At 51.2% G+C, this 21,649-nt stretch overlaps 7 protein-coding genes across 7 annotated transcripts; 3 read left to right on the plus strand and 4 right to left on the minus strand.

Moving 5' to 3' along the window:
* Positions 1-171: 171 nt before the first annotated feature.
* Positions 172-1,301, minus strand: AUEXF2481DRAFT_41159 (uncharacterized protein). The gene has a single exon (XM_013487097.1). It carries the CDS (start codon positions 1,242-1,244, stop codon positions 240-242), a length of 1,005 nt encoding a protein of 334 aa, XP_013342551.1. The 5' UTR covers positions 1,245-1,301; the 3' UTR covers positions 172-239.
* Positions 1,302-2,079: 778 nt separating this feature from the next.
* AUEXF2481DRAFT_30530 (uncharacterized protein) lies at positions 2,080-2,940 on the minus strand (the record flags this gene model as incomplete). Its single annotated transcript, XM_013487047.1, has 3 exons — positions 2,080-2,676; positions 2,741-2,841; positions 2,880-2,940. 3 exons carry the CDS (start codon positions 2,938-2,940, stop codon positions 2,080-2,082), a joined length of 759 nt encoding a protein of 252 aa, XP_013342501.1.
* Positions 2,941-4,878: 1,938 nt separating this feature from the next.
* AUEXF2481DRAFT_66710 (uncharacterized protein) lies at positions 4,879-6,585 on the plus strand (the record flags this gene model as incomplete). The annotated part of the gene is made up of 2 exons (XM_013487165.1): positions 4,879-6,138; positions 6,199-6,585. 2 exons carry the CDS (start codon positions 4,879-4,881, stop codon positions 6,583-6,585), a joined length of 1,647 nt encoding a protein of 548 aa, XP_013342619.1.
* A 661-nt stretch (positions 6,586-7,246) lies between these two features.
* AUEXF2481DRAFT_285445 (uncharacterized protein) lies at positions 7,247-12,427 on the minus strand. Its single transcript, XM_013487218.1, has 2 exons — positions 8,286-12,427; positions 7,247-8,233 (listed from the first exon to the last, which is right to left on the minus strand). The coding sequence occupies exons 1-2, from the start codon at positions 12,207-12,209 to the stop codon at positions 7,670-7,672; spliced, it is 4,488 nt and encodes a 1,495-aa protein (XP_013342672.1). The 5' UTR covers positions 12,210-12,427; the 3' UTR covers positions 7,247-7,669.
* Positions 12,428-13,858: 1,431 nt separating this feature from the next.
* On the plus strand, positions 13,859-15,276 carry AUEXF2481DRAFT_41165 (uncharacterized protein). Its single transcript, XM_013487098.1, has 7 exons — positions 13,859-14,143; positions 14,216-14,223; positions 14,495-14,532; positions 14,583-14,697; positions 14,753-14,934; positions 14,988-15,130; positions 15,189-15,276. The coding sequence occupies exons 1-6, from the start codon at positions 14,111-14,113 to the stop codon at positions 15,125-15,127; spliced, it is 516 nt and encodes a 171-aa protein (XP_013342552.1). The 5' UTR covers positions 13,859-14,110; the 3' UTR covers positions 15,128-15,130; positions 15,189-15,276.
* Positions 15,277-16,335: 1,059 nt separating this feature from the next.
* Positions 16,336-18,280, plus strand: AUEXF2481DRAFT_47345 (uncharacterized protein; the record flags this gene model as incomplete). The annotated part of the gene is made up of 5 exons (XM_013487147.1): positions 16,336-16,378; positions 16,436-16,558; positions 16,612-16,928; positions 16,982-17,137; positions 17,192-18,280. 5 exons carry the CDS (start codon positions 16,336-16,338, stop codon positions 18,278-18,280), a joined length of 1,728 nt encoding a protein of 575 aa, XP_013342601.1.
* Positions 18,281-18,814: 534 nt separating this feature from the next.
* AUEXF2481DRAFT_284399 (uncharacterized protein) lies at positions 18,815-21,003 on the minus strand. The gene is made up of 2 exons (XM_013487219.1): positions 20,769-21,003; positions 18,815-20,704 (listed from the first exon to the last, which is right to left on the minus strand). The coding sequence occupies exon 2, from the start codon at positions 20,686-20,688 to the stop codon at positions 19,048-19,050; it is 1,641 nt and encodes a 546-aa protein (XP_013342673.1). The 5' UTR covers positions 20,689-20,704; positions 20,769-21,003; the 3' UTR covers positions 18,815-19,047.
* Between the last annotated feature and the right edge of the window lie 646 nt (positions 21,004-21,649).

Below are 21,649 nucleotides of genomic sequence, written 5' to 3' on the forward strand. Positions count from 1 at the left end.
CCAATTTGGACCCTCTGTGGCTGCTGTGTCGTGTTGTCCGTCACACCAGTGCTTTGCTGCGAGACATATGGATCAAGTCAATCAAAGGACTTGAGCGACACTCTCGCTACAGGTGTAATTTCTACTGTAGAGCATTCCATTAAACGTTCAAGCTTGCATCGAGTATTTATGGAAATTGAGAATCGGTTCGTTTCACATATCTTGTCATAACAACTTCGTCCGTAAGACCATTGTGATCATCACAAGGTAGCTCTTGCTGGCAAGATCAGGGGTAGGATCTTCTGCCAGGACTGTCTAGCTCTGACAGCAGCTCCTTTGGGATCGTAGGACTCGTCGGCCATACGGCGGTCGAAGCTTTCGAACGAGATCCACTCCGTAAACCCTTTGTCGACAACCCACGCCTTCAAGATTTCGGCAACAGGCAGATATCCTCCCATGTCATTCTCTAGCGGAAAAGGTCTTGCGTGCTTCGACCATGTAATCTGTGCTGCCTCGCCCTCTACGTACCAAGGGTGTGATGTCGACAGAGGAGGGTCAAGTAGCTCCGCGTCTGATGGCTGTACGAAGAACAACTTCTCGAGAGGGAACTCTGCTACGAAGCGACGAAGAGAATCCACCAGATGAGCATCTGCATTGAGGTACTTGCCGAAGGCCACTAAAGGGCTACCCCAAAGTCTGGTGCCAATATGGAAAGTGTCAAGACAAATCCCAAAGTTTGGGCGGTCAACAAGGTTGGTGAGTCGAAGAGCCGTTTCCCATGTTGGGTAGCATATACCCCATGACATAGGTTCGTAGGCTATTTTGACGACGGGCGATCCAAAACTGGCAAGATCTGACAGTTGCTGGAGCTCTCGCACGATCACATCCTCGGCTCTGGAAGCCTTGATGTCGAATTGGGAAGGAACCTGGATGAAGGTGGCTCCTAGGATGCGAGCAATATCCAACCATAGACTGGCTTTTGCCAACCGTGCTTCCAGACTTGTGCGACTTCCCTGGAAATCCACAAACGGACGCAGAGATATCACTTCGAGGGAATAGATGTCACACATCTGACGAACAGCTCGAGCGGCGGCATCAATAGTGATGCGATGGTTGTGGCTGTGTCTCTCGAGCTCGCCAAAGACAATCTCGATGCCAGCGAAGCCCTGTTCGGATGCTGCACGTATTTTGCGGTCCAGAGAATTTGATTCGTGCAGACCCAACGAAGGAGTCGCTATCGCCAGCTTATTCGAAAGAGTCTTCATGGTTAGTGTGATGAGAATAGAAAGAGTACCCACAAATGAAAATGATTGAAGCTTTGAATATATGCTTGATGTATGTATTGCAGTCAGAGATATGTTTCCGACTTACTGCTCGTCTACGCTCATACTCTCACAATATCATGAGCTTCGTGATTGCATACGACAGAGAGCATCTTCCGTTGTGCGCGTAAGAGTGCATGCTGTGTTTCGTGTTCACGAATGAGCCATCGGGATCATGGGCGCGTCATTGAGAGACGCGAAACCGTCGCGACCATGACTTATGGCCAAACATGACGTGTGTTGATTGATTATATCTCAGGCTCAGCTCGTTCCCTCGTTTCACTCCGAATAACTCATATCTAAAGCCTACTATCGAAAAGCGTCAATCATGCTGCCTCATCAATCTCATCATCTTGGCTGATTGGAAACCACGCTATGATGTGTTTGTCGCCTTCAGACATATCATCCAGACGTTCCCTTCGGAGGTCACATTATCCTCAGACCTACCCAAGGCAAAAGCTGTGTACAATCTTTCTTTCGAGCGTACACAATTCACACGGAGAATCGACTACTTTTGACTACTGAAGCGGCAACATTGGCAAGCAGAAGCATGGAGAAAGTGTAACGATTGTGGATATTGCCTGGCGATGCTTTGACAACGAGCTAAGCTACGGTACAGTGGTGTCTCGACGACACGCGATCATCTGAGACGACCGAAAGAGCAGCATGACTGTATATTTATCTTCTCCAGGGATATGTATCGCTGTCGTTGTTCCATCCTACCAGTCTGCGCAAGTCGAATGTGGCTCTCTGCCCATGAAGTCATTGACTCGAAGTATCATGCAGGACGGACCCGTGGAGCCGGTGACCACGAAGGACGAGCCACTGGTCGCGTGCCTACAATGCTGATGTGGCATTGAAGGTCCTTTTCGACACATCTCTCACAGATCCTTGCTCCGTCATCACCCGACTCCTCGCTTGGCTCGCACTTGACCTTCGACCAATAACATTCATTGCAGTTCTTGTACCTCTTCGCATTGGGGTCCTCTTTAGGTTCCATCTTCTCATCTTCTTCTTCTCCTTCTTCTTCCTCATCCTCTTCGTCGCTACTTTCTACCTTTTTGCCTTTGCCTTTACCCTCGTATGCCACCTTCTTGGTGTTCGTCATGGGTGGCTTGGCTGTCACGGCAGCCTTTGCGTCGGCCTGGGCTCCTGACTTGACAATTGATTTTCCTGAAGGCTTTCTTGCGAGCCTGGCGGCCTCTTTCATCTGGCCAGCAGTAGGTCCATCATCTTGAATGATTCCAGCTGAGGCATCGATGTGGAAGTCCTCGAACTCTGCATCGGTTGGGGCTGGATACTTGCGACCAGGAGGGTCGTGGGTAGCGTAGTATGCCTTGAGGTCCTCGACTTCTATCCACTTGGGCGACTTTTTCTGAGACCGGTTAATGTTAGGGAAAGTGCTTTGGATGCTGAGGCCGTTCAAGCATGGCACGTACACTCACGTTCTCGTCCTGGGACACCTCGGACTTGCTTGGGTTTGTCATATCGTGTGTGATACTGGCGTAGTAAGGCGCAATGAAGATCGGATGTGCTTCAGCTATTAAATCGGATTGAGTAGGCTTAAGTATAGCTGACTGACCTCTGGTGTTTGCTGATGACTAGGTGCTCTGCGTATATCTTCTAAAGACCAAGACATTGCGCAAACGTTCTTGAGGCCTCTTTCGCTTGTCTTGAGCTGCTCGCTTTATTCTGTACAGATTCCTAACGATTGCTGCAGACCAACAGCGTAGACGCATGCTCTTTCATGACACAGCATAGTTCCAGCATGGGTGATGTGTAGGCGAAGTGGCTGAAGCCACCCATGAAGACAACACTACAATACTGCCTCAGTCTTTGGTCTTGACCATGATGAATTTGTCGAGTCGATGTCGGTTGACCGCGACAAAAGGGTGCGCCTCTCGACTCGCCCTGTTGAAGAATGTAGAAAGAACCGTCAAATGATTGGGACGGAAGCTCAGCAAACAAACTGATGACGATCAAACATTAGCACTTATGGCAGAAATCCGTAACACAATGGAGTAAACGAAGACCACAATGGCAAGATAGATCTTCTGGCGTCGTTCTAGGGTGCTCGATCTTCGTAAGCGATGCTAAATAACACTTTCGCATTGTGGTTTCGACATAGTGAAGAAGCTCGTTTATCTGTGCTTGCCACAAGGCTGTTTGGCCCGATGCACTGCTTCGAGGGGGATCAAGCTGATTCCCGTGAGACTCTGACACCAGTGATTACCTTGGATACCGGTTACGGTAGTGGTGACCTCGGCTATGGTTAGGCATCGGCTATGCAATAAAGGTTCCCGTCGTCAATGATCACTCAACACTCGGAATATACTCTCGGTCAGCCAGTGGTGTAACGGACGGGCTTTTTAGGCGTCAATCGTAAAATTGTTTATTGGGAGTATTTGGTGTGAAGATGACTGCTACAGTCCTGACAGGGTCGTCCTCTCAACCATCAATGGCAAGCTCAAGCTCACGATATCACCTTCGACGGCTGCGACATTGATGGTACTCTTTCTAGGTTTAGATTGAACGAATCGTTCGCATGCATCTGTGCTCGAGGATTAATCAGAATATCGTGGTGTGGGTTGCAATGCACAAATCCATGAAGATCCAGCTCGAATTCTCGAGAGCGACCCAAAGATCACAGCAGATTCTTGCACACCCATTGTGCTTCCAGACCTATGACCACAAAACCCAAACAAGACCACATGGCAGCCTCGTGCCACGTTACTCAAGCACACATCAACATCCTTCTTCAGATATCCGAAATGAAAGACCTTTGTTTTGCAATCGCATCTCGTGGTCTGGAAGGCCAGCCGCAAGTCGTAACTGCCGTGGGGGAGTGATCGATCTAGCCAGCGCTCGAGACGGAACATCGCGCACGCGCGTCCGCTCCTTCTGCCATCTACTCTCGAGCAACAACTGCCGTGTCTCGCAACCGAAGAAACATCAACCAACTGCCCTGTCGCCCAAGACTCACAAACCAAACCCCATGATGCATGCTATGGAAGTAGACAAAACTTTCTTAGATCAGCCGAGCGACACCGGTAGAGCTGAGATCGTAAAACGGCAGATAAGAGCAGTAGGGCAAAAGAGTCAGATGGTGCAGAGGGCAAAGGAAAAAGGCTTGCCAATAATGCTTGGTTGCGATCCACTCCACACCAAAGACATGGAGAACGTGGGGGATTGGTCTGCTAGCGTGTTATTCCCCAGACAAACCCCGCTTGGGGGTGGCGTTTTCCTTCTCGACTCTTTTGGTGTCTGCTGGGTCTCTGATATCGACTGCCGGGTTTGCAAGTGCGAACCTGCGATTGGACGATTGGGATGCTGAGGTGTGGAGTCCGAGGGCGCCGGGAGGTAGGAGAAATGATATAAGGGTGGATGGGTCCTGAAGATCTTTGCAGTCCCCTTTTCTTAGTCCATGTGCATTTTGTCTTTTTTGACAGATTCTGATCTTCATCTCCTCGCTTTCTCAACACGCCTACACTTCTGCACACCCCTCGAACCCTGTGTTGCGTGGTCACATCTATACCATTGATTCATCGAGCAAGGGAACACCCCTCCTTCTGCCAAGATGGAGATGAACTATACCGATGCAGAGATGCATCGCATCGAGGAAGAACTACATATGGAGATCTTACCTGGTACCGAGATCATGACGGATGTGGGTAGTCATCACTTCGTCAAAGGCCACAATGGTGTTCTCGTACCTCAACCCTCCGCCGACCCACACGATCCTCTCAATTGGTCGATGAAATGGAAGTTCCTCGCCATCACCTCTAGCAGTCTTGTATCCTTCAGTCAAGGCTTCGGCCCACTTGCTCTCGCACCGGCCTTCGGATACTACATTGAAGCATTTGACTGCTCGCTCGCTGATGCCGTGCAGTTTACTGGTGTCAGTATTCTCATCCTCGGATTCAGTAACTTCATCTGGGTGCCACTTAGTTCGTCCTTCGGACGTCGAGTTGTCTATATTGCTAGTCAGTTGATCTGTCTTGCTAGTATGATCTGGAGAGCTCAGGCAAAAACATACGGCTCTTTCATGGGTGCTTGTGTGCTGAACGGTCTCGGTGCTGGTCCTGCCGAGTCTATCCAGCCTGCTGTCATTGCAGATGTCTTTTTCCTGCACAACCGTGGCTTCCAGAATACGGTTTATTGGACGGCATACATGGGTAGTTTGATGGTTGGACCTATCATCTCAGGTGTCATGTCAGATCGCCTAGGTTGGCGTTCTTTCTGGTGGCTCAATGTTGGCTTGGTCGCTGTGTCGCTTCTCATGGTCATCTTCGCCTTCCCTGAGACCAAGTATCATCGCCCTCATCCCAACGAGATTGCCACTCCCAGCAGCTACGAGGCCAACAACGCGACACCACCCGTGGCAGACAAGCTCCAGACTGGCCGAGTCGAAGACATCGAAATCCACCCGATCGAATCAAAAACCGGTATGCCCGAGCTAGCAGCAACAAAAACTGCAGACCGCGACCCTTTCCTCGGAAAAGGATACCCCTCCAAGTCACAGTGGAAGCTGTGGCAGTCAAATGAGCACCCTTGGAAGAGCATGGCCATTGATCTCTGGCTTCCCTGGAAGTTGTTCGCTTTCCCCATTGTCGAGTTTGCTGCTTTCGTCTGCAGTTGGTCGTGCTCATCTTTCCTTACTCTGAACTTGACACAGGCTCAAGCTTTTGCTGCACCGCCATACAACTTTTCCTCTGAGGACATTGGTTTCTTCAATTTTGCCATTCTCATTGGCGCCATTATCGGTCTGGCCACATCCGGAAAATTGAGTGATTGGGTTGCTGCCAGAGCCACAAAGAGAAATGGAGGTATTCGTGAGGTAAGAAATGCCAGCCTCCAACTCACACTGTAGCACCACTGACGAACCATCTCTTTACAGCCCGAAATGCGTCTCATAGCAATGATCCCCTACGTAATCGTCATGTACATCGGCAATATCGTCGCCGCCATCGGCATGGAAAGAAAATGGCCCTGGCAAGTCATTGTCGTAATCGCCTTTGGAGCAGCCGGCATGCAAGTCGCCTCCATCCCCTCGATCGTATCCACCTACGCCGTCGACTCCTACAAACCCGTCGCCGGACCCCTCTTCGTCGCAATCACGGTGAACAAAAACGTCTGGGGCTATGGATTTTCCAAATTCATCACGCCTTGGGTTGAGAGTAGTGGTTTCATTCCTCCGATCATGACGAATGGTTCTTTGGTGTTGTTGTGGTGTTTGTTTGGTTTCTTGTTCTATTACAAGGGAAAGACGTTTAGAAGATGGTGAGTTTGTTCCTTGCTTCCTTACTGTTCTTTATCTCTTTTCTCTTGCTGGTCGCTAACAACTCTGATGCAACAGGTCTCGCAACTCTTCTGTGCATAGAATGTAGAGTAATAGTGAACAGGGGTCCATAGCCAATGGGAGGAATGTGTCGAAGTTCGTTGCCAGGGCTTGGTGTAGGTAGTCCGTGTTTGGAAATGGTCGAGCTGGTGCTTATACCGCCGTGCGGCTCTTGTGTATACCATCTGAATAAGATGCAAGGGTTTACGGACAGAAACGCACTTCGTTGAGGTAACGATCAGCGATGATCAAGCTCGATAAACCCATGCAATAAACTAGCTTACTCTTGCCCTTCACGTCATCATCAGAACCAAAATACGATGATCTTCTCAGGCACTACCTTGTACGGAAGGCGCATTTTAATGAGATCGAAATTGTAAAAGGAGGTTTCGGAAATTCTTATGCATACAAGTCTTTTTACGCCGCGCTATCGTTCTGCCTATCCAGGCCTCTGTCCTCGTGTCCTTTGTCCTTAGTCCTTACACAAAAATAGCCACCGGTTGCTGTAGATCCCATCCGCTGTCTAATGTCTTGTCCCAGTGGGGAAGCAAAGATACCAGGTAAAGAGAGGTTGAAAAATAAAAGTTGGGGAAATGAAAAAGCCGTTGTTCGGAGTTCCTCGTAGAGATGCGTGAGAGAGTATGAGGGCTGCAAGAGAAAAAACCGCACATGAGTTGTCGGAAACAAAAGCGCAGAAAGAAGAAAAGGGAGAATAGCGAAGGAAAAGAGGAGGTGAAACAAATGCACGCTGCAAAGACAGGACCGCGCTCGATTTCGTTCCTTCCCAAAAGCAAATGAAACATCCAAAATGGAGCCTCCAAAACAAAAGATGTGTGCTGCGTTGACTGACGGCCCCATTGGCCTAGGAAGTATGCAACCTCCCATAATCGCATAAACGCCTGCAACGCCTCGATATGCTCAGAGTCCGAGCTATATCGGGTGTCCTTGTGAGGAAAAATAAAAAAGCATTCCAGGGGATGAAGGTGGAGGAGCAAGGGCAGCCTATGTGCATCATGGTGCCAGATCCGCCTCAGAAGTCATGTAGTTCCCCGTTCACATCTGGGTCGGCCTTGTCCTGTGACCCTGGGGGTGGCTCAATTCCTCCGTCGCGATCTTGTACAGCGGCGATTCTGTGCTGCTCCTGGGTCTGTCTGCTGTCGTCATCGTCGTCGTCTCCCTTCTCTTGCGGATCATCAGTAGCGGCCTCTTTCTGAACAGCGTCACTGGGTCCAGACATTGCGATCTTGTCGTCATCAGGTTTAGTCTCAGCTTCCCAGACGTCAGACTGGAATTCTTCGAACCAACCGCCTCGTTCCCACGCGCCGGATTCATACACGTTCCGTTGACGAACGTTGTTGTCAATGATACCGGTCATGATCTCCTGAAGTCGCGGGAAAGAGATGGGCTTGAGGATCCAACCATCAAAACCAGCGTCAATGTACATCTGGCGCTCTCTCTCTAGTAATGAAGCAGAAACAGCAATTATCGGAATTCGACCATTGAGCGATGCCCGTGTCGAAAGTACATGTGTGGGGTGTGACTTCTCGAATGAGCGAATAACTTTGGTCGCTGTCAGTCCGTCGACGATCGGCATCTGTAATAATGTTAGTGATAATCTCGCGATCAAGGGGTGTCTGGAGACAAACCTGCATGTCCATCAGGACGACATCAAAGAAGCCACTTTTGTCTCCGTGAATGCTTGAACATTCTTCGCCATTTGAAGTAAGATATATCTCGTGGCCCATTTTCTCGAGTCTCTTCTTGATGATCCTACTGTTGACCGGATCGTCTTCTGCAACCAGGACGCGCATGTGATCCGCCGTAGGCGCTTCATCTGTCGTTTCCGGCGGCTCCTGCTGATGCTCGTCAAGGAGACGCGATGATTCCGCTGGTTGATCTTGAGCCGCAGCTGGGACGTCGTCGACCTCCTCAGGAACACGAACCGCTTTGATGGGTCTTCCTTGATCCATGACACTGGTTCTGCCTGGTGGGTTTCTGTTCACCTCTGTAGTAAGCTCCTGTGAATTGGTTTCGTAGCTCAGCGATCGGGGCCGCGTGCTGCTTGGTACTGGCGCTGTGCTGTGCCGTGAACCCAGCACCGGTCTATGCATCCCGCTGGAGCTGCCTCGAGAGAGAGCGCCACGCTTACCGTCCATAGGAGATTGTATGGCGTCTATCAGTCTGTCCGCCTCACTGCGACTGGATTCTTGACTTGCTCCACTACGTCCGGATTTCATGCTGGGCAGACTGTGCTTGCTGCGCAAGCTCTCGGTGCTAGACTTACGAGAAAGCGTGTGCTCAGTCGAATTGCGTCTTTGTCCACGCTCCACAAGTGTGATCTCGCCTTCGTTACTGGCTGAAAGGGGTGCAGAGCGTTGAGAGCCCGAGGATGCCGAACCAGCGATCGTCTTTTGTTGTTCGTTGGCTGGCACATCGAAGGGAAGTTGCAAGGTGAAACGAGAGCCCTTGTTTTCGACTGACTTGAGCCTCAATTGTCCACCCATATTGCGTACGATGCGAGCAACGACGGCCAAGCCAAGACCTATCGTGCGGCTACCTTCCGAGCCAGATTCGACTTGCTTAGCATTGAAGGCCGGCTCATCATCCAGCATGTCGTGTGCTTCGCTCTGCACTTGCTCCAGTTCTCTGAACAAACTGTCCAACCTTTTGGCGCTTAAGCCACATCCAGTGTCGGTGATGGCAATCTCGATTTCGACGTGATTCTCTTCTCGAGAGAGCACGTATGCCTCAATAGTGATACCGCCAGATTTCGTATTCTGAATGGCGTTGGCTGTGACGTTTGATATAGCTTGACGAACCCTTCTCTGGTCTCCGATGACGGTAGTAGGAAAACCGGGATACTCGATTAGCTCATAACTGAGTTTCTTCCGGCGCGCATCACCAGAGAACTGATCCGTGGCTTCCTTCAATGTTGCTGATAGGTTGAAAGGCTCTTCCTTCGCAAGACTGGCACCCTCTTCGGTCTTTGTTAAATCTAGCAGATCGTTTATGACATAGATCAATGACTTTGACGCAGAGTGTGACTTGGACAAGTTTTCCCGAGTATCGTCATCGAGACTTCCCTCGAGGGCAATCTCGAGATAATTGATGATAGCATTGAGCGGCGTGCGTACCTCATGTGCAGAGTTGGCTAGGAGTAGGCGCGTCAATTGGCTGTTTTTGAGCGCAGCCTCCTTTTGACGCCAGACCTCGATGAATTTTCCGTACACAAGGCACAAGACCGCAGCTGTCTCGATCTCCTCTTCTGTCCAATCGCGGCATTTGCCAACGACTGTTTCGCTCCAGGTCTTGAAACTTTTCCTGGGCTCGAGGTAACCTTCAGTGCCCTCTTTGACAAACTTTTCATATGGATTACCAGCCCACTTCACCTCTCGAAGCTGACCTCTGCGGAAGAAGACGATGAAGTCATTGCCTCCAGCAGAGAGGGGAACAACTAACAGGCCAGCGATATGATGGAAGCCGGGTGGATAACGTAAATCAGGAAACTCCTCCTTGATATCTTGAGTGGCGGTGACAGACGTGAGCTTCCGCAACCTCAAATACTCTAGCAGAGCCAAGGCTTCCTGGGTTTCGTCGACTTGACCAAGCACTTTGGTCTCGTCTCGAATAGAGAGCATGCCGAAATCAGCGTCGAACAGTTTCAGAAGGTCTTCAGAGGACGCAATAATGTAGCCGGATGGATTCTTCGATGTTGGGACGGTGTTGATAAGCTTGCGAGCCTGGAGACGAGAAGCATAGGAGAGTCGCTCGATGTTCCTTGAAGCCGTCTCGCCGACGAGCCTGCACATTTTCCTAATGGGAAACGAGACGCGGGTTCCCCTCGAGCCATAAGCATGGCAGGATATCAAGCCCCAGAGTTCATCGAATGCATTAATAGAGATGGACATGGACGACCTCACAGCCATGTTGGCGAGGTATTTGATGTGGATGGGAGACATGGCTCGAAGATAGGAATACGTGAGGTCCAGAGGTTTTTCGAGATCCTCAATTGTGCGGCAGACCAGACGAGCAGTTTCATGGTCACGGTCGTACAACATGCGGACCTTGTTGACCTTGTACATCTCTCGCGCCTGCTTGGGAATGTCAGAGGCTGGAAAATTCAAGCCCTTGTAGAGATCCTTGGTGGCCCTCGGGTCAACAAGCTCGGTCACAACACGACCGTTCCACTGAGCGTCAAATTGGTAGACCATAACACGATGGAAGCCAGTCAACTCTTTCACAACGCCGACCAAAATTTTGAGGAATTTGTCCAGGTTGGGGGCGGAAGCAAGCTGTTCTTGGACCTGCGACATGACGTTGAAGACCTCCATAGCAGCGGCTTCTCCCTTGCGTTTGCGGGCACTTCTTAGCACACGAAGCGGTTTGCTGGCAATTTCCGTACTTTCAGCAAACTCGTCTGCTGAAGGATTCGAGCTGAGTGTGTCTTCAGGAAGGTCGGGCGTGCCTTCGTTAGCAGGAACCAAGGGGAAGTCAGGGTCGTCTTCGAGTTCGAATTCGCAGATGATGAGGCCAGGATTCTTGTCGGTGATGTGCATAGCACACCACAACTTCTGGAGCTTTCGCTGTGGAGTGCGTATTGACATAGTGAAGACCTCGGGGCCATTTGAACTTACGTCAGCATCCTCGTCTCTGATGAAGTCGACATGGTCCAAGAGGTTGTCGGTTTGGTCTTCGGAGAGAATATCGGTAAAGCTGTCGAGAGCAAACAATTGCTTTGGCGTGTAGCCAATAAGTCTCTTTGAGTTTTCGCTGACCACTCGGACAATCAACTTTCCCTCACTCTCTTCTTCCAGGGCTATCAGCAGACCGAAGCCTTGGACGGCACCCGGAATATGAATAGGCTCATCTTCGCAGCGCTGCAATGTGTCACCGTCTCTGCCCGTGATGATAGCATGGCCACCCTCAGACACAACATGCTTGAACCGAGCAGTGAGTAAGCCTGCACCGTTGTCGTCCGCACCCATACTCTTTATTGACGCCGCGCGATCTGACGGTCGGGTATATCGAGTGCCTCTAGTGTCCCTGGAGTCGGTAGAACGTAAGGTCGCGTTGTCGTCCTCGCCTCTGCTAGAAGCGAGTTCGTTGAACAACTGAGCAGGGTGCCTGTGCGGTGGGTTTGCAGGATTCGAGACGTGGCGGTCTTGAGGGTTGTCTGAGCGAGAAGCAGTAGAGGAAGTTGACTTTGTCTTTGGTGTGCCATTAGGACCCTTGCGTTCCGAGTCGCTCGTGACAGAGAACCTTCTTCCTTGTTGATTTTGGTGGGTAAAGTAACTATTGCTGCCGTTGTCTGATCGATGCGACGGAGTAGCGTTGGGGTCGACGGACACGACAGAGCGAATGGGAAAGACGCGATCGGCTACGTCGGGGCTCAGCGGATCAAGAGGGGAGCGGCAATTCCGCGATTGGTCGGCGCCTGGCCATAGGGACGATGACGGACGGATCTGTTCAGAAGAGGAGCGATTTTGGTCCGAGTCGGAGTGTCGTGATGATCGGCTGTTTGCGTTTTGGGGACGAGACTGAGAGTCCTCCGGCCGCATTCTGTCACTCATCGGGCGCGGTGGACAGGTTGGGGGTTGGCGATGACAAGGAACGTACAAGACGTCCTAGCTAGATGAGGTTGTCGCAGTAGGTGTGTAGGGATGGGCGGTCGTCGATGAGAGAGTGGATGTCGCTGGAGCGTTGTCGGCGAAGAAGGGGCCAGACCGTGAGTCGGGAATGAGAAGTGGGCTGCGTTGACGCCACACGTCGGGCGAGAGAAGAGAAGCAAGCGACCGTGGCTTTGTGCTTTGTTGGCGATATGAGGCCTGTAGCCTTGACGGCGACGCAATCACAGAGTCGACGGGGTCAAGAAGACTGGAATCCTGTGTCGACTTGGACTTGGACTTGGTTGCAAGTGGCAAAGCCGGGAGTGCGCGAGTCTGAGAGTCCAAGGACTTTCCCTTTTGGTCCTTTTTCTTGGCTAGCCTCTAACGACCTTCGATCTGGATGAACTTTCGATCTCCACGAACGTGTTGGTTCTTTGAAACGATTCTGTGGACGAACACTGCTTGCAATCGACCGACTCAATTAGGATACAGCCTCGAGATCACGAGCCTGCACAACACAGGAGTCGTCGAAGAAAGAATGAAGATTCTGGTTGAGCACAGGGCAAAGCTCCATCGGTGATCATACCATTGATTGATTAGCACCTTTGCGGAGCTGATCAGCGTCGCAACCCGCATTGCTGAGCCTCACCTCCGATCTTTTTTTCTAAGCCTTGCACAATCTACCCTGACCATGCCATATCACACCCTTCATTCTTGCTGCAATTCTACGTCCATAACGATAGACATGGTGCCCGAAGGTTCGAAAACGCCGATTTCCTGGGCCACATGGCCGCTGAAGAGAGCCATCGAACGTTGACATGAGTAATGTCACGCAGGATTTCTGAACAGATTTTGCAACACTGTTCGTTTGTGCTTTGTGCTTTGTGTTGAAGGGTCCTGTCTCTTGACATTCTACTCATGCTCTCAACGTCATGCATAAAGAGCGACAGGAATCAAGGATGGTTCAAAGCGGCGTCTGTCCACTTTCCCGCCAGCGGCAGGGGCGGCATGGCCAGGCCAGTAAGAGCAGGAGTGGGGCCGTTACGTGTGAGGCTGCAGGCTGGTCAAGCCTTGTGCATTCTCCAGTTTCATGCAATTGTGTCTGGAACATAAAACCCATCTGTCCCTTCCAAGACCCTCTTCTTCTCCAAGCCTTTGAGGTCGTACCAGTTCAATTCTGCCAGCCTACAGAAAGAGTACCGCAAGGCTGGGCTTGGTTATTAGTCTTGGACCCATGTTGGCCATCCGCGCATAGCAGGGCAGATATTTAGAAGAGGCGCCCGAGCCAACCTTGTCTCGTGCCCTGTATTCACATCGATGATCAATGACCATATTATGTTGGTGACCTGTGACCCCCCTCATTCTTGCAGTGGACTTCTCGTCGTTTACAGCTAGAGAACTGTCGTGTAGTTTTGCCGCGGGATGTGCAGCTTGTCAGAGAACGTTCCACGAGCATTGGAGTAGTGCTTAATCCGGCCGACATCGATAAAGATGGCGAAAGCACGCCGCCAAGCTTTAGACCCCGTTTCTCGTCATGCGACACTTATCACCGAGTCACCGAGCAAGCGCTCTCCAACCACAACTCCAGACACTCTATACACTCATAACTCCTCTTCGCCACAAGCCAGGAACAAGTACCTCCCTCCTCAGTACAGCCCCCCGATAACACGTTCTCGAAACATCACGCCCAACCTTCCGTGCAGGCACGAACCTGTAACACCTCCGCGCAGCTTGCATCACCCCGCATCGATACCTAGGCACACCCGCCGGAGCCTCGTAAACCACCTGAACAGCCTTGAACAGCTCCAAGAAGCTTTGAAGAATAGACTGCACGTCGCAATACCACATCCACACCCCACGTCAAGATGAGTAGCCCGAAACGAAGAATTGAGACGGATGTAGGTCAATCGAGAACAGAGTATAGAGCTGAGTTGTAGCGCATGCTGACATTGTGCTCCTGCCGTTCACAGGTCATGAAGTAGGTCGCAATGGTTTCAAAACCCATTACATAACCCCCTTACTGACTGTCGGCAGGATGTATGTATAGCAGAAGCAGCGTACTTTCGGAAACCCATCTGACCAGTCCTCTAGGATGATGAGCGACTATGAGGTCACTCTGGTCAACGACAACAGTATGATTTATCCCGCTCCTATCTTGTTCAAAAACGATACTGACTGTCTTATAGTGTCAGTCACCTATCGTCTGCTTTCACTCGCCAAACGACCCACATTGCTCACACGTTGCGCAGGCAAGAGTTCTTTGTACGATTCAAGGGCCCGGAAGAGAGTAAGACCATGTCAAATGTTCTGTGGAAGCTCCAGCACTAAAGGGATCAGCACCGTTCCAGGGTGGACTATGGAAGATCCACGTCGAACTTCCCGACCAATACCCTTACAAGAGTCCCAGCATCGGATTCGTGAATCGCATCTTCCATCCCAATATCGACGAGCTGTAAGAGTCAAGGCAAATTTGGGTAGACAAGAAATGGAGCCTGACTATACTTTAGGTCCGGTAGCGTCTGCCTTGACGTTATTAATCAAACATGGTCACCGATGTACGAGATGGTCAACATCTTCGAAGTCTTCCTTCCTCAGCTATTGCGCTACCCCAACCCGACGGACCCATTGAACGGCGAGGCTGCAGCTCTGATGATGAGAGAACCCAAGAGCTATGAAGCCAAGGTCAAGGGTGAGCTTCAACTTTGTGTATTACAAATCAGTGACACGACTAACACCTGTCAGAATATGTGTCCAAGTATGCGTCAAGAGAAGCCGCCGAGGATGCAGGCGAGGACTCAGATGACGACGACGAGATGAGCAGTGTCGGCAGTTTCGACTCGGGCGACGATGACGAACCCGCCGGTAACATGGACGAGATCTGATCTGTGAGTAGAGTATCGAGATTCGAGATTCGAGATTCTAGACCTGAGAATGATGGTAAAGGAACCACTTTTGCTGCAGTTCTTTCCAGGTCCGGAACCATGGCATGCTCAACCAACCGGCGTAATATGATGGGAAACGATTAGGGGCGTCGGGGCACCTGGGTACGGCGTTTTAGTCTTCCGCACTGCATTGCTATTGCTATTGTTATTTCGTTCAAGCATATCAGAAGAGTGATATGATAGTCGAATACACATGCGCACGACGACGTTTGACAAAAAGAGACTTTGACCTGAAACCAAGCAAAAGCATCCAGATCGCAGACTAGGCAGACAACGGTTTAGCGGATTGGAGATGGCTTTTCTCCAGATGCGGCCCCACTCGTGGGAAGTGGGATGCTCACTGGCCCAGGGAAAGAAAGGGGGCATTTCAACAAGAGTAGCGTTGAAGAGTGTGTGTAAGGCAGAGGGAAAATCGCCATGTGCATCAATCATGACAAAGGCGAACGCTTTAGCAGAGCAGTAATTGCAATGATTGGGCAGAGGGACAGAAGGGCTACAAGGTACAAGCGTTTTAATTGGGGGACGTTGCCTGTATGACAACGGCAGAGATAGCTACAGCGCGCCTCACAGTGGGACATGTGAGCGGTGAGAAGATGCAGAAGGTCTGCTAAGGAAAGTCATGGTAGTGCAAAAAGAAGGTAAATAACGTGGCTTTGCATGTGGCTCCCTTCTGAGACGGAGGGTGCAATGCAGGGTATATGACGATCAACCAAGCATGGAAGCTGCACTTGGCGAGCAACTCAGCAAGCAACACGGACGTGAGATACAAGGGGCTGGTGCGATATCTGGAATTGCAGGCAGTGAGCAAATAGCAGTCGTCGATGGAGAGTGTTATCATGTCCTGGGATCGTTGTTGCAAAAGGAAACAGCGAGTCAGGACGGAGCTGAAAGTTTTGGCGGAAGGTGCTCTAGCGTGTACCAACGGGAAGGGCTCGCCAAGGGATGCAGCATGGACATGGCGATTTGGAGTCTTCTCTCGACACATTCCGACCAGTTGCATTTGTTACAGACGAAAAGTAGGCCGTTCGACGACACGAGTTATGACCTGAAGGCCGCATCGCATCATCTCGCAGCATCGACAATCTTATCACGACGTCGCCTCGCCCAACGACCCCGTCAAGGCCAACAGCAGCCAGGCTGCTCCTAGGATGGGCAATTCCAGCGGCAAGCCCGTCGTCTTCACCGACGAAGGTGAGGCTTCGATCTGGTCATGATGCAGGAGGAGAACATGGCATTGACGTATAGCAGTGAGCCTCGACCACTTTCGACTGCTCCGCGTAGTTGGCAAGGGCGCGTTTGGCAAGGTCCGCATCGTTGAGCGAAAGGACACCGGCCTGACCTTTGCCCTCAAGTACATCCGCAAAGATGAAGGTAAGCCGATGAGAAGGACAAGCGAAGCAGGACGTCGACTGACACACGGCCAGTGGTCCGCAGCGAGAGCGTGCGGAACATGATTCGAGAGCGACGGATGCTGGAACATCTCAACCACCCCTTCCTGTGCAATTTGCGATATAGTTTCCAGGACGTCGAATATCTGTACATTGTCGTCGACCTGATGACGGGCGGTGACTTGCGCTTCCACATCTCTCGCAAGTCCTTTACCGAAGAGGCAGTTCGCTTTTGGATTTCACAACTTGGCTGCGCTCTACGCTACATTCACAAGCAAAACATCGTCCACCGCGACGTCAAGCCCGACAACGTGCTACTCGATTCCGACGGCCATGTCCATCTGGCTGATTTCGTGAGCATCTTTACCATACGACTGCCATGTTGAAGTAGCTGACCGTCTGGCAGAACGTCGCGACAGACCTCACACCCGGCAAGCCCCTAACCAGTAGATCGGGCACATTAGCCTACCTCGCGCCCGAGGTCTATCGTGGCAAAGGCTACGGTGCAGAATGCGACTGGTGGTCACTCGGCGTGCTCTTCTATGAGTGTATCTATAGCAAGGTACGCCGCGCTCATGCCCAACTCTAGCCCTTCCATGCTGACTCGACACGACAGCGACCTTTCGAAGGACACCATCACGACCAACTCATCCAAGCCATTGTCAAGGGCGAACCAAACTTTCCCGTGACCAACCCTCCCGTATCCATGGTCTGCATGCACGCCATCAGCTCGCTACTGGAGAAAGATAAGCTACAAAGAATCGGCGCAAGCAGCTGGAACAGTTTCACCGACAACCCCTTCTTCCGCGAGCTGGACTTTGAAGCCCTCGAGCGCAAAGAGATCGAACCCATCTTCAAGCCGTCCAGTGAAAAGACAAACTTTGATGCCACATACGACCTGGAGGAACTACTGCTCGAGGAGGCACCATTGGAAGCGCGTACAAGAAAACAGAAGCCACGTCCAGAGCTACGAGCTGATGCTACAGAGGCCGAGATCCGTGCCGACGAGCTGCATCGCATGATCGAAACCCTGTTCGAGCCCTTCAACTACTTGACCGTCCCAGAATCCAGGTGCGACTCTCCATCAAGCGACGTCTCTGCTCCACCCAGACTGATGCAAGCCAGGAACCCCGTCAGCGTTGGTGGCGATTCTCCCGTCACTACAAAGTCTGACACTAACGACAATCATGCCCCGCAAGACCTGCACAAGGTCCGTTCAATACCCACTCCTCATGCCTCGACCCCAAATTCCGTCTCCCGCGCTCGCTCTGCAACACAATCTCCCAATGGCTCTCCTCCGCTCCCGACTCACCATGCTCAGAATCCCCCACCCGCACACTCAGAGTACTTTGCGAACCAACAACAGAGAAATCCTCGCGGCATTCGCTACGAAGAGATGCCTCCCCCCGGACCTCCTCCAACTTCTCACCCACAACAAGCTATCAACAAGGCTCACCGTCCTCGCGGAAGTACCAGAAGCACCTCTATGAGCGGCGGCGTTCAAGTCGTGCTGAATGAAACCGGTAGCTGGAGTGAAATGGCCAATCAGAGTCAGGGCCTCGTCCAGCCCAACGAAGACCGCAAACCTGCGGGTATGCTCGGTTTTCTCAGTCGCAAAAAAGGCAGAGACCGAAGCCCTAAAGCAAAAGAGCGCGAACGTGGTGTCTTGGGCAAAGAAGGTGCAAGAGTTGTTGTCGGAAGCTGAGCGCTCTCATCGTGTGATATCCACAGCCGCATACACTTGCCCTTCTTCTCCATACCACCACCCACTTTTTCCTCGCCGTTCTAGTCCCATTTAATTCTCGCGGTCGTTGTCATCATTCCATCGGTCGTTGGCTTTTCTCTTTCTTCCTGGAGCAGACGGAACAAGCAGGCGTCATGGAGGTCTTGCATAAGGAGTTGGAGTACTATTTTTTTTTTAGCTTTGTACAAAAACTCACCACAATACCAATGTTCATGCATACAACAGACAATCACTTTTTCCGTCGATTTATAGTGTGAAAGCATGATTTGTGAGCAAGAATCCACTCAAAGCTATCTATGTGTTGCAGCGTTTTGTGACAGGAAAGCAATAGTTGTTGTAAAAGCCATGAAAAAGCCATGTAGCTCCACCTTCTGATGACCATGAAAAAAACAGCAACCGATTGAGTGCAGAAACGACTTTGAAAAAAACACCAGCAATGCTCTCGGAGAGACGAGATTGAATGAAAAGAAATGGCAGCCAGAGAGGCAGCGAAAACAGAAGCGAAAACATGATAAAACATCAACTCTTCCCAGCTCCTGTATGACATGAGAAGGCCACCTCTGATTTGATGCAGCAACAATTTTTCGAAAAAACAGAAGCATTGCTGCAGAGAGCAGAAAAAAGAAAAAAGAAAAAAGAAAGACAGCAAAATTGGTATCATCCTGGAAAAAAAAGAAACAGTCGTCTCGTCATCTCATCGTCTCACGGTGTCGTGTCGTATCGTATCGTCATCTCAAAGCTCCAGGAGGACCATCGAAGCCATCTCCACCCTTCTTACCCACACCAAGCACCTGTCGACGCAAAAGCTCACGACGCCTGGCAGTTTCCATACTCTCGCGAGCATCGCGAGCAATGGCGCTTTCATGTGGAGGCAGAGGAGGAAGGAATTCCGCTTCCACGGCGGCAACGGCTTTTGCAAAGTCGCGCTCGTCGGTGGAACTCCAGTCGATCATCCAACGCGAAGGGTGGTCGCGGGGGATGAAGAGACCTTGGGGTGTGGGGTGTACTGGTGCGGTGTCGTCTGTGTCCTGTGTGGCTGGCACCCAAGGGGGTTGAATGTCTGGCATGCGTGGCAGAGGGATACTGAGGTCTAGAGCAGGGTAACGGCGCAGATTGTCGTAGGCGGCAGAGTCGCTAAGACGTGTAGCGTTTACTCTGGGGTTGTAGCGGGTGGCTTCGTCAAAGGCGTTGTGGTGCAGGAGTCTCCAGCCCTCGGCGCTGGGGGCGAAAGATGCCGTGTGGGAGAGTTGGGGGTAGGTCGTAAAGGGTCTGCCCATGTAGTTGTCGTATTCGTGGACGTAGCGAGGGTAGAAGTCTTCGGGGTAGGATTCGGGCTCGGAGGTGTTGCCGGGGTGGTGTTGGTCGAGCATGGAGGGATCGAGACCGGCGCTGTTGAGCTGGTCTTCGTCGCCGAGTTGACCCATCTCGGAAGGGTAGAAGTCGAGGTCACCTTCATTGTCGACGTAGGCTGTGCTGTTGGAGGCTGCAGCGGCTGGAGCAGGGTTGGTAGATGCAGAGTCGCCAAAGCCCAGGGAGGCGCTGGAGTTCTCAAGGCTTTGTCCCATACCAAGGCTGTCAAGTCTGGCGCGCTTGCGAGGAATAGTGCGCACAGCATCACTTTCGGAACCACTACCGTCAAAATCCATGGCTGATGCGTTGTTGACCTTGGGTTTACGACCGCGCTTCTTCTTCGTCTTGGGCTTGGATGATTTGGAAGTCTCGGCGGCGGCTTGTGGGTGCGCGCTGAGTGCGGTGAAAGGAACTCTTGCGTACTTCTGGTTCAACTCGTTCATTTTGACGGTGTCGAAACAAGGCTTAACGTCCCAAGGCGAGACAAAGTTCAAAGCGTGGACCGGCGTGTTGTGAAGCTGTGCGAATACTTGCTTCCACCACCCGGGGTAGAGGAGACCAAGCTCCTTGAAGAGCTCGAGTACACGCATCGCCTTCTGCGTTCTGTGATGGCGGACGAGGTGCATCTCGCACCACTTGATCCAATCGACTCTGCTCTTGTTTGAGCGGCCATCTGGCTTCAAATCTTTTATCCATTCGACGAAGAACACCTGCATGAGATGATCATAGTCACTGGCCGAGTACTCCATACCAGCGGCGATGATACGCTCGAGTACCCAGTTATCGACAATGCCTCCCTGGCGCATTCCGTTCTCGAGCCAGTTCTTTGTACGAATGACCTGCAGGCCCTCGAGCTCGAAAGCCTTCTGGCCATACGCAATGACATCGTCCTTGTCTTGCCAATGTCCAGTGGGATGGATAGGAGCACGACGAGCATTCATCCTACCATCACCCAGCTCATTAGTCACACGGACAAAAATGTCCCAGAGGACCTCAGCTGTGTTGACAATGTTGACCATTCTGGCGGCGCCGAGACTGGATACGCCGAAACGAGGTTAGCATAATGCCGAGACGCGTAATTAAAACATTAGGAACGTACAGATGCGACGAATAAGCGTAAAGAAAGTTATGCGCGCGTGAAATCTGCGCAATGTTATGTTGACGATGAATGACGATGTTATGCGAGGCCGCTTGATGCAGTGAATTCTGGTTCAGTAAGCAGCAAGGGTAACTGGCTTGGGCTCGCGTAACGATGAACGATGAAGAATTATGCGAGTATTAAGCTACTCGTGTGTAAAGGTAGAAACAAAGAAGAGAACGAAGTCGACAGGGTCGCGCGTAGCTTCTGTTGGCGATGGAAAATAGTGAACGTGAGGATTAAAATGGAAACGAGTGAGCGGAATTGTGCGTAGGAGGAAACGACACCAGTGAGACGACGACGACGGAAATTTAGAGCCTGTCAACAAACGGACTCCAAACGAAGGATAACAACAAGGAGCCAGATTGTTGCAGAGCGACAGGATATTTGGCAGGGAAGTCGGACTTGGAGACCATAACGAGGGCTTTGATGTGGAGTTCACCCCATCTACCACTTCATGACCCAGGAACAGATTGTGGTTTCTTTTCGATCGATCCAGATAACGTGTGAGTGTTCCTCTCGAGACCGTGACCTGCAATATCGTGAAGATAGTTTCAGACTGTGCTCAGTTGTTCTGGCCTGAGATAGTTCTCCACACCAATCCCCGGAAGTAGCCTGACAGCTATACCAGTGAACTGATGTGACCCAAAGCATTCCTCAACTTCATCCAGAGAGATTGAAAAAGTCATGGACATTTTAGATAGACTTGTGATGTTTGCAATGCTCAGAAGAGCACCCACATTGCCTGTTTCTCTTTTCTCAGTGACAAAGTCGTCTCTGGGAAAATACGATTGGCACGATTCGTCCTCTTTCTCTCTTTCTTTCTTTCTTGGGAGGAAAAC

Source organism: Aureobasidium subglaciale (genome assembly GCF_000721755.1).
Source record: "Aureobasidium subglaciale EXF-2481 unplaced genomic scaffold scaffold_14, whole genome shotgun sequence".
NCBI classification, from domain to species: domain Eukaryota; kingdom Fungi; phylum Ascomycota; class Dothideomycetes; order Dothideales; family Saccotheciaceae; genus Aureobasidium; species Aureobasidium subglaciale.